This window comes from Populus nigra, chromosome 1 (assembly GCF_951802175.1).
Source record: "Populus nigra chromosome 1, ddPopNigr1.1, whole genome shotgun sequence".
NCBI lineage: Eukaryota > Viridiplantae > Streptophyta > Magnoliopsida > Malpighiales > Salicaceae > Populus > Populus nigra.
The window spans coordinates 41,959,311-41,971,228 of NC_084852.1; the positions used below are offsets into that span (position 1 = coordinate 41,959,311).

Consider the following 11,918-nt stretch of genomic DNA (forward strand, 5'->3'; position numbering starts at 1 on the left):
AATAGTAAAACGAAAATGTTTTTCTAACTTTGGTCCTCAAAATTTTGAGGATATTTTTTTATTTTAATTCCATACTTAGTTTTTTTCAATTTCATCCTTCAATATTAGGTTTATTAGGAATTGAATTTCATAATTTATTTCAATTTATTTTCTATGAAGTTATCTTGTCCTTATGATCTAAGTTGCGAGTTTTGCGAATTAGCCATATTGACTCGAGTCATTTTTTATCTTTTTTTTTAATTAATATTGTTCTTAACTCCATCTTTTAACATTGGGTTGATCGGAAATTGAGCTTTGTATTTGTTTCTTGATTTGTTTTCTACAGGGTTATCACGGTCTCATATCTCGTATCATGAGTTTTATGGGTTAGGTAGCTTGACTCAGGTTTTTTTTTAATTGAATGTTTTTTTTCAATTTCATCCTTTAATTTGGGTTAATTGGAAATTAGATTTTATAATTTTATTATTATTTTTCATGAAATTATCCCGGTCTCCTGACTTAGGTTTGGTAAGTTAACTTGGGTTTACTTGAGTATTTTATTTTTTTATTTAATCCTTCAATATTCGGTTGATTGAAAATTGAGTTTTATTTTTTTTTCCATGGGGTTAAAACGGTTTTAGGACTTGGGTTACGGGTTAGGCTAGTTGACTCGATGTGTTTTTTGTCGTATTTTAGTTGATTTTTTTTTCAATTTCATCCTTCAATACTGGATTGATTAGAAATAAGGTTTTATAATTTGTTTCTGTTTAAATTTGATGAGGTTATTCTGGTCTCATAACTCAGCTCACGAGTTTGGTTGGTTGACTTAGGTTGACTCGGGTAGTTTTTTATGTTCTTTATTTTATTATTTTTTTATTTTTAGATTTCATCCTTCAACATTAGATGATTAGGAATTGAACTCTTTAATTTATTTTAATTTGATTTTTATAGAGTTATTCTAATATCAGGATCTAAATTTGACATGTTAACCTGAATTGACTCAACTAATTTTTTAATTAAATTTTATTTTTAATTTTATTATTCAACATTAATTTTTTCAATTAGTGAAAGACACTAAAAAGGTGTAAATACATATTGGATTGAACATTGATTTTTTATCCTTTCTAGATTCAGTGAGAGATATAACAAACTTTTTGCTACACTACAATAGAAAGTGACTTTTTGTGTTATATGATTATAATTATAATTATCAGATTCGACATTTGACTCAATAAGTAGGTTATTGGTTTATCTGCTAAATTTAAAACGATTTTATTTTATTTTTGAAAAATAAAATAATGTTATTTTAGATTAAAAAATCAAAATGATATTGTAATGGGAAAAAATGAGGAAAAAATCTTTGAAATTAACTCTACAGAGTCTCACCACGGTCGGTCAAATTCTCAATGTATTAGCTTGTCATGAGTAAGATGTACATAGAAATCCAATAGAAATCCAATAGAAATGTTATTCAAGATTCTGGAAAAGTGAAAAAGAAAAGAGAAAAAAAAGAATCACTCATTGAAATCACCATAATTATGATCAAACTCTGCTGGGGGGTTTGTTGCAGTTTCCTTTATTCTTTCCTCTGATCTGTTTCCGAACACGAAAACAAGATTGCATGAATACTTATGCAGTTATAATGTTTTCATCTCCTCACGTTTTCACAATCTCACCTCTGGAAGCTAAAAGGGGGTAGAAATGAAAGAAAAGAAATATATAAAAAAGAAAAAAGAAAACTGTCTTCAAAAGCCTGGATCATTCTGAAAGCTCTATATATAGAAAGATCAAGAGAGAAGAGAGATGGGGGGGCAGTTTTCACCAGCATAAATATCTTATAGAGATGAAGGGAAAGAAGAGAGTGTAGCAGCTCCCATGCTAGATGAATTTGGTGCAATTTCTTCTCCACCAAGTACTGATTCTTCAACATTATCCCAAAAAAGAAAGTTCGAGCATTGCTGTGATTCAACCCATTCAATATTCAACTCTTGCCTTTGTAAGCACTCCAATGATATCTCCCCTTCTTCATTCATGCTACAGGATTGCATTTCAATAGGCATCATGTTGTCAATCAATGGAGGCAAGTAATTTGTATCCATTCCAATACTAAAAGTTGCTTGCGGGGGCATTGCTGCTTGAACTTGATGGTGCTGGTTTGAATTCCAAGTTTCCATGTTCAAGCTTGCCGAATCAGGGAAAACCTCTCCGCGTACACTACTATCCGCAATTCCATCAAGCGAGGTGCTCGTGTCAAACATAAATAAGGGAGCTGAAGATGAAAATAGGGTTTCTTGGATTTGTGTCCTTGTTGTCAAATCTTGATGCAATAAATCTAGCTGGTTTGAGGCATAATTTATATTTGAATGATCGGTTCCGGTAGTTGCATTGGTTATGGTTGGAGAAGTTGAAGGCTTTCGTATCTTCTTTTTAATCCAAGAGTTCCAATAGTTCTTTATCTCGTTGTCTGTTCTTCCAGGTAAGTGGCTTGCTATGTGAGCCCATCTACAATCAATCAACTATGCATGCTATAAAATCCATCAAAAAAGTATAGATTAAACATAAATTACAAAACAACAGACAAAGCGATTCATTTAGTTAAATTGTCTGAGTTTAGAGAAGCAAGGATTTGAAGTAACTTTAACATTATTTAATTAATTATCTTACAGAAAGAGAAAGGGAAAATTAATGTTGTCGAGATAGTGCTATGCATATGCGTAGGCAGGTATTAATTTCAACTGAAAACATACATTGCAACCTCTGATATTGCTTTCTCAACGTCTCCCATAATGCAGTTGATGGGTTCTTAAAGAACGATTTAAACGTTAATTAATTATGAGGTTGCTTCTAGCTAACTTATTTTAAAAAAAAAATGTAGAAACGCATGTCAAAACTTAGTTTTCAAGTTTTCATTAAAAATTCAACAAAGAATAAATTCCCCCCATAAGCACCAAAAACAAGAGGAGGAATGAAGTCTCAAGATTATTTTAGAGCACTCATCATATTCTTTTTTGAAAAACTGTAAGAAATAAGAACTCGCTTCATTGCAAGACTTAAATATTGGTGAATTCTACGAGGTCCAATTTGAAGATTATTATTAATCTCTATGCATCAAACTTGTAATTGAAAATGTCAAATGTATATAGTTTATAGCAAAACCTGTTTCCAACAACACCATGAAGGCTAATTATCAACTTCTCCTCCTCTGGAGTAAACCTCCCTCTTCTTATATCAGGCCTCAAGTAATTAATCCATCTCAAACGACAGCTCTTGCCGCATCTTTGAAGCCCTAAAATGTTCAACAAAATCAAAGAAGAGAAAGCATAATTAACCAATTATACTTGTATTAAACAAGAACAGAGCTTAATTACCGGGGGAAATAAATAGATAAAACAAGAAACAAAGTTTCGAAAGAGAGATAGCTAGAGAGACAAGTACGTACCAGCTTTCTCAGGAACCTCACTCCAACATCCATAGCCGTGTGTAGTGATATATCTGATGAGCTTTTCATCTTCTTCAGGTGACCAAAGTCCTCTCTTAACCTTTTGTTGGTTGCAGCAAGAATGGTGACCCATATTATGAGATATCTGTTATTGATCTCTCCTCCCTCTAGTGTTTCTTTGAGTGTGGTTAATTTCTTTAGCTGTTTTTTTTTTTGGTGGGGGGGAAGATGCGAGGCAAGAACGATTGATCCTCTCTCTCCCCATTTAAAAGTAACACAAGTACAAAATGAGCCGACATGGATCGAAACAAGATGGGGTCCATGCAAAGGGACCCGGATATTCATCTAACCCTAAAACGACATTTCATCAGCTCTTATTTTCATTCTCTCACGGTTTGTGTCTGTGTTTTACTATTTTCTACGTAGAGTTTAGAATTGTATTACGTAACCAAAACTCACGTACCCTGAAGGCATTGCCGGTTGTTTCACAGACCTAGCCATTTCTTTCTTTCTTTCTTTCTTTCTCAAGGAAAGTTTCTGTAATATTCCCTTGCCATGGTCCCATGCATAAATCTCAATTATATATAGTGTGACGCACTAGGGGAATAAGGAGAGACATCAACCTTTGGAGAACCTGATTCCAGCGTTATGCGGGTACTGTGAATTTTTTCTTTCTTTTTTAGGAATATGATGATGATAAATATATATATATATATATATATATATGTAATTAATATTCAGGAATTTCACTCTTTCTATGTTGTATAACTATTGTAACAAAGAAAAGGATACCATGTAGTATTAGATTTTATAATTAAGAGGACTTAATTATGGAATATCAAAGCTTATCTCTTTTATAAAAATAAAAGGATTCTAGAATACATTTCACAGCTACAAGTTTTGTACCTATTCTATTTTTTCAATGATGATTTTGCAATAAATTTAATTTTTTGAAGTTTTGGTAGTTTTTTAAATTTGAAGATTAAGAAGCCTTTTCTTTTTTTATCTCCATGGAATTTCTTTTCTCAATGCACTAGGATCTATATTTATAATGCAAGGATCTTGAAATACTTTGAGCTCAAATTTTTTTTATAAAACAAAACTTATCCTTTTCCTTTAAAACTTCAAATCAAAACTATAAAGGATTAGCTATATCTAAGAGCTGGCTTTATCAAGAAAAGAAACATGCACTATGGTCCATAATCTTTCCCATGTTGATAAATCAAGTTCTTAAGTAAACATCAATCCTTGTCTTTTTTACTTTTAATTTTAACCCATCTAAAAATTAAATCAAGAACAAATTAACGAGGTTAAAATCAAGTTACGACAAAGCTAATTAAATATTATTTTATAGGATTCATAATAATTTTTTTAATTTCTTGACGTTTGAGGTGAAGATTAAATAATTAAAAGAAAATAAATTAATTAAGAAAAAAAACTAAATGAACCTAATTAATTAATTTTTTCCATATTTTTTTATTTTTTAATTATATATTTCAAAAATGAAATATTTTTTTCTATCAAAAGGTGTCATGTAGGCATACAAATTAACTAACAACAAAATGACGAGCTAGTGATCAGAATCCTTTACAGAACAAGTCTAATTAAATATTACACACACACACACACACACACACACACACACACACACACACATATATATATATATATATATATATATCCAAAATTAAACCATTTTAATTTTGAAACAGTAGGAATGATGGTAACCACAAAGGCCCGTTCTTGATTAGTTAGGGGACATCTACAGACCTCATGAAAATGAGATCACTTAATTAATCTTGATTTCCCTTAACACTTACTTATAATTTATTCATATTAACTATTGAAGAAAAGACCCAATCTCTAATATTCTTCAATCATTTTGATAAATATTGGTGACGGTTGCATCACGTAACTCATGAATTGATATCATATATATTCCTACGAAAATAATAGCATTAATATGAGTTCAAGCTCATGCTTACAATTTATTTATTTTTTTAAAAAAAAAGAAGAAGATAAAATAAAAAAACATTGAGAAGGACTTGTGATTTTATCGTAATGCAGTAAGTCTAATTAATACACTTAAATCAGTTTGACTAAATTTTGTCCTCTCCCTTAATTAACAAGAAATTATATGCTAATTGTGTGGGAAGAACGTCTATACGTAATTAATATTGTTAACATCACTAACTCCAAGTGGTTGTTGATTTACAACAACTCCTTGACAGTACCTGGGCTCGTGAGCAGATTCTACATTTCTTAAAATCTAATCATAATTCTTTCTCTCTTTTTTTAATTTGAATCTTAGAAAAAATTAATTAATAAAAAACCTAAAACAAAACCTTTAGCTTCTCCAAGTGGTTATTCATCCTCTCGTAATTCATTATTCTTAGCACTGTTCGTTGCGCATGAATTTTGTTTTTGTCCATTTTGGTTCTTGCACTTGATTTTCTTTTAATTTAATCCTCAAAATTCTTTTTTTTTCTGAGTTGTTTTCCTTCTTTTCGAATTGCATGCATCAATAAGGGAAAGAGGTGTCTATTAAAGATAACTCTTCTAATGATTTGCTAGTTCATATAACTTTTATTTTATTTCATTAATTAAACACACAAAATGACTTTTCAATTCTCAATTAAATTTTTATATTATGCAAGAATATGTGTTTACAATACTACTGTATTCTTCTCTTATATTAAAAATTAACTAATAGTTTCTACTTAATTATAATCCATATATGAGTTTTGTGTAATTCTTTTCGTTAAGATAGGGACGAAAGTTTGATTTGTGAAAAGGAAATGGAGAGAAAAAGAAATTAATGTATGGACATGGTTTATGGCTATGTCAATGGTACCATCCAGTAATGGTTTGAATTCGGAACCTTTTGAAGGAAGAAGGGATATTAATTAATATCAGTTGAGTTACAAAATCATTAGCTAACAAAGGAAATGAAATGAGTGTGTTTCAAACGCGGACAATCCATGTTTTTAAAATTTTAATATTTTTATATATTTTGGATTATTTTGTTGATACGTTAATTTTAAAAATAATTTTTTAAAAAAAATTATTTTAATATATTTCAGAATAAAAAACACTTTAAAAAATAACCACAATCACTTTTTTAAACAAATCCTTAAAATAATTTTTAACACAAATCAATTAATTAAAACTGTTTTGATCCAAGCTCATTTAAAATTTTCTCACAAAAAAAATGTGCGCATAACTCATTATCTCACACACACGCTTCTGGCTTGACTTCATTATTTTATTTTTCTCTTTTTTCTTTTACTTTTGTAATTCACCAAACTCCATTTCAAATGAATATCACTAATTAATTTGTTATAACTTTATTAATATTAATATATGTATAATTTTTGTAATTGATACGGTAAATCATTAAATTCACAATCGAGGAAATTAAGGGCCCAAAAACATACGAAGGCCGCATGTTCCTCTTAAATCCACCCTTTTGTTGGGATAAACCATCGAAATTACATTATCATATATATGTGCGTGCGTGCGTGCGTGTGTGATCTTCTTCTCTGATTGCTACTGAATACGTACGGTATTGTCCGTACGTATGTGCGTACATGCCATAAAACAGTTGAAATTATACTCGATATTTTATTCCAATACACGCGTGTTAGATATACACAAGGTCTTTATCTAGTGACATCGAAGTTCACGGGTTAGTTAGAAACATAAACAAGAATTGGTATTTATCTTTGTATAGTTTGGTATGGTGTTTTAAACGTTGTTATACGTAGATGGATCAAATATATATATATATATATATATATATATATATATATATATATATATTAACAACGTAGATGGATATATATATATATATAGAGAGAGAGAGAGATTTCGCAGGGAATGAAAGCGAGGGCATATTCTGTTGATTGATGCAAATCATCCACCATATTTGATGTGAAAATAAGATTGTGACTTTTGCTTGGATGGATCGCAAGCTAAAACTTTCAAAGTAATATACAAATCATTTTTAAAAGAGACTCTTTAGAGCGATATTGAAAAGGGGGGAATGATTATACTTAGCTTTGAGGAGGAGCAATGGAGAGGCACAGGGCCTACCAATTTAGAATTTAAGTGCCCGTTAGCAAGAAAATCTTTGGGACTTTGCCTTCAAAAGCATGGTTGGTTAAGTTATTAATCATGGATGGAAAGACTCTACCTTGAGCTCTTTGCTTAGATGCGTTCCCATGGTTTCTCAGCCTTTGTTTATCTTAATATAATAATGTATTTGAATGATGGAATTTCTTCACTCATGCCCCACCATGAATCTTCATAAGGACCCTTCTCTTTCTTTTCATGCGGTGCTCATCCTTTCCCTTCCATCCATCCTCACACGGGACTCCACCTTCCTTTCTCTCTCTCCTGCCCCCCACCATTGCTTGCTAGATATGGTAAAATTGGCGACACGAGTTAAATAACAAGTCTAAAGGTGGCGCCCATTTGAAATACTTTATGGCATATATATATATCTTAGGTCTGATTTCCTTTCTCCGACATCAATATTTTATAACTTGCTTCCAAGTCTATCAAACTGATCGGTTGCGAACAATACCGGAAACAATGTACACGCTCTAGGCTGAGTGCTATAGCACACATGAAGTGAAATCGTAACTCTTCAAGCCATTTAAACAACACTGGAAAGAAAACAGAATCATCTCATCCGACAGGATTCTGAGTCGTGTTCCGGGCTATGTGCATGGCTGTGGACATAAATTTGAAGGGTCATGTATGTTTTTCAATCCATGTTTTGGTGCTTCAGAAAGTGATTGGGAAAGGAACCTTAGCATCATCCATGTAGGACAATGTATATTGCAGTTTTCCTAGAACAAGGAATCAATCCGCCCTGGCTTATTAATTGGCTTTATATAGCTTCATGTAAATCATAATCGTTCTTTCCAACATGGAATTGATTGTCAATTTTGCAATAACAAGACCATCATGGTTCCTATTTGAGTTGGGTTAGATAATGAAGCCCCTGGTTTTTGAAAGAGAGACTCTGCCTGAAGGCCCACAATCTAGCCCTTGATGAGATAAATGGCTGAAAAGGCAGCTATAGGGTGCCCACTCCCTGAAGCTGGGTCTGTCTAACATTTTTTACAACCTAAAGCAGCCTCGTTTATTTTCCCGGATCGGTACAATTGCACTCCCTGCAGCTGGCCCATCTAAAATTCACAGATTAAAAATATGTTATATTAGCTATCCAACCTGCGCTTTCTTGCAGGTTATAATTTAAAAAAAAAAAAAATTGTTGGGGGAATATAGGCTACTTCGATGTATTTTTTTGCATAAAAAAATTTAAAGTATAAATTAAAAAGCCTATGTAAATATCTAATTAAATAAATTGATAAATATCTATGTAAATAAACTGGAAAAAAAGTCATTAGCAATAATCAAATGAGAAATTAAAAAAAATTGAGAGATGAATGTATATCAAGGTATTCAATCACACAAAATGAAACATTCGTCCGATTACATTCACTAAACTTGCTTATTTAAATCAATAAAAGATAAATCCACATCGTAAACAACATGTAACCTCAAAGATAAACACAAATGAAACTAACCGAATAAACTCACACCTTAAAAAAAATATCACACGAGGTTAAACACATAAGAAATATTATTTAAAAAATAATTATAGATGAATTAGAATAATCTCATGAAAAATCAAACACAAACAAAACATTTTAAAAAAACTTATATTCTAAAAAGGCAAGCAAAACTTGAGACTTAAGTCATGAGATTAAGATAAAATCATAGAAAAGAAATTGAAAAAATCACATATTCGATTGATAATGATGTTATATGAGTTATTGTGAACTGGTTAACTAAGTCTGCTTTGTTCATACCAATGAAGATGATAGATTCAATTGATAAGTTAGCAATGTAATATGTAAATGAAGTGATAATGTTGCTTGGATACCGATATTGATTATGTCTGATTGAGACCCAATGTTCACATCTTGATTATGATCAAGTATACAACTTGCTCTGGGAACCAGATTGAATTTAAATACTACTTTTCACCCTTAGATGGATGGCCAATCGGAAAAGACAACACAAACCTTAGAGGATTATTAAGGCCATGTATACTTTAGTTTGGAGGAAGTTAGAAGGATCCATCTGCTACTAGTGAAGTTTACTTATAATAATAGTTATCACGTTATACTATAAATGACTCCTTATGAAGCTTTGTATGAAAGAAGGTGATGTACTCATGTGTGTTAGGAGAAAGTGGGTGATAGGACATTTATTAGACTATAATTGATACAGGTCACCACTGATAAGGTGAATGTTATCAAGAAGAGAATAAAGGCAGCTTAGGATATGAAGAAAAGCTATAAAGATAATCGAAGAAAGCCTCTTGAATTTGAAGTGGAAGATCAAATGTTTCTAAAGGTTATACTCTAGAAGAACATCATGCGATTCAGAATGAAAGGGAAGTTGGCGCCAAGATACATTGGGCCCTTTATGATTATTAAAAGGGTAGGACTAGTTGCTTATAAGATAGAGCTACCCCCGCACTTAGCAAAAATACATGATGTGTTCCATCTTTTTTTTATTGCGGAAGGCTGAAGTGGACCCCTCACGAATTCTGCCACAAATCCTTTTAGAAATCAAATAGGACTTGACTTTGAAAGAGAGACTAGTGACAAAGTGAGAAGAAACTCATAAATAAAAAGATTCTGATAATTAAGATATTATGGAGGAACTCTTAAGTAGAGAAAGAGACTTAAAAGAAAAAGTCGGAGATAAGAAAGAAATATCCAAAATTGTTTACGAACGTAGGTATTGAATTGATTTTATGGATGAAAATTGTTTTTTGAAGAGAGAATGTAAACTCCCAAACAAAAAATTTACAATGTTACTGGATAAAAAAATAAACTCGATAATGAAAAAAAAAGTGAAATAAAATTCAGATATTAAATATTTGAATTCGACATTAAAAAATAGGATAAGACAGAGTTCTCATGTGGTAAATTTAAATGTGTTGAGTGAATTGTTGAAAGAAAAATAAGAAGGTCAATGGATTTTGGGTAAGAAAAACAAGGGATAGAAAGAGAGTTAGAGAGGATAAAAGGTTGCTTTAAAGTGTTGTGTTTGAGAGGTAAGATAACATCTTTTCAAGTCTAGTTTGGTTTTAATTAGTTTTTAAGCATTTGTTAATTATGGAAATATGTTCAAGCTTAGGGTTTGATGGAATAATGCATGATTGTTGATAAATTTATCATGTAATGTGTCAATTAGGGTGTTTAATGAATGAGTTTAGTTACATTACAAGGAAATTTGAAAAGAGACCCATGGATTTCTCTATGGAAGTTTCGACCAACAGTGTTTGGAAAGGCTGGACTTATTAATTGGATTTGTTATATGTTTTAATTTGTTTTAATATATGTTTTAACTACCTTATGATGGGTTTTTCTTATGGGAATTGAAGGACAACCCATGGTTATCCACAGAGGCCATCCGTCCAAAACATGTGGTAGGGTAAGGAATATAAAATTGTATAAGATGTATAATGGTTGTTTATATGTATAAGCGAATGGGTTTAGGGTAGAATTTGAAAGAAAGAAGTTGAAAGGAACACATGATTCTATAGGTGTAGTTTCAGCCATATCGGGAGAAAGATAGCAAGAATGAGTTTTTGTGTGGATCATTGTTTTGAATTATTTTTTAAACTTGAATTCAAAACATGTTAAAACAATTCTAGAATGAAGAAAAAGAAAATAACTGTCTTGGGATTTATATGTTAGTTTCAATAAAAAAACACACAATAAAAAAAGGATAGGAATCATTGTGCCGAGTGAGTATATGCTAACTATCAATGTTATATGATGATACAATATATGTTAAAAGTGTTGGGTCAAATGGTTTAAAATGCTATATGAAAAGGGTATATTAAGGTGATAAAATTAGCTAAATTAGATATATGGATACTAATTGATGTGTTTAAATGCATGGTTGTGCATTGTTGTGGGAATAAATGAATAAACCTTGAGTAAATAATAGATTTAAGTTTTGATAAATGATGGGAACATTAAAAGGTATGGATGTGTGTTGAATACGGTGAACTTACTTTATTGTTAAATTGTAAATATGTGTTAAATAGGAGCCGAGATAGGATTCATATGTTGATTTGATATGTTTATGATGGTTTGAAAATCTTGTTGACACATGGGAGAGTATCAGAGCTGGATAGCATGCTTGTGGAACAAGACATACACATGTTGCAGGTAAGTGCATGAAACTTTACACTAGTTTTAAGTTTAATGATTTTCATAATTGTAGTTCTTGTTTCGAACAAATGATTACGGGGATAAATGAAGGGGGAAAAGGATTAATAGAATAATTGACATCATTGTTTGATGATCAAAAATATGTGACATCATTGTTTGATGACTAGGAATATTTGGCATCAAATAGAATAATTGGCATTATTGTTTGATGGTTGATAATATTTGGC

The 11,918-nt window shown here is 31.1% G+C and overlaps 1 protein-coding gene across 1 annotated transcript; it reads right to left on the minus strand.

Annotated features, from left to right (window-relative positions):
* Positions 1 to 1,412: 1,412 nt before the first annotated feature.
* Positions 1,413 to 3,659, minus strand: LOC133701118 (transcription factor MYB10-like). The gene is made up of 3 exons (XM_062124936.1): positions 3,419 to 3,659; positions 3,136 to 3,265; positions 1,413 to 2,481 (listed from the first exon to the last, which is right to left on the minus strand). The coding sequence occupies exons 1-3, from the start codon at positions 3,549 to 3,551 to the stop codon at positions 1,815 to 1,817; spliced, it is 930 nt and encodes a 309-aa protein (XP_061980920.1). The 5' UTR covers positions 3,552 to 3,659; the 3' UTR covers positions 1,413 to 1,814.
* Between the last annotated feature and the right edge of the window lie 8,259 nt (positions 3,660 to 11,918).

What these genes read in the sequence shown, in the direction of transcription:
- LOC133701118 (XM_062124936.1), bottom strand. Translation starts at nt 3,551, where the DNA reads ATGGGTCACCATTCTTGCTGCAACCAACAAAAGGTTAAGAGAGGACTT. An exon ending in TGAGGTTCCTGAGAAAGCTG is followed by an intron (nt 3,266 to 3,418) that starts GTACGTACTTGT and finishes TGAACATTTTAG; the next exon opens with GGCTTCAAAGATGCGGCAAG. An exon ending in CATGGTGTTGTTGGAAACAG is followed by an intron (nt 2,482 to 3,135) that starts GTTTTGCTATAA and finishes GATTGATTGTAG; the next exon opens with ATGGGCTCACATAGCAAGCC.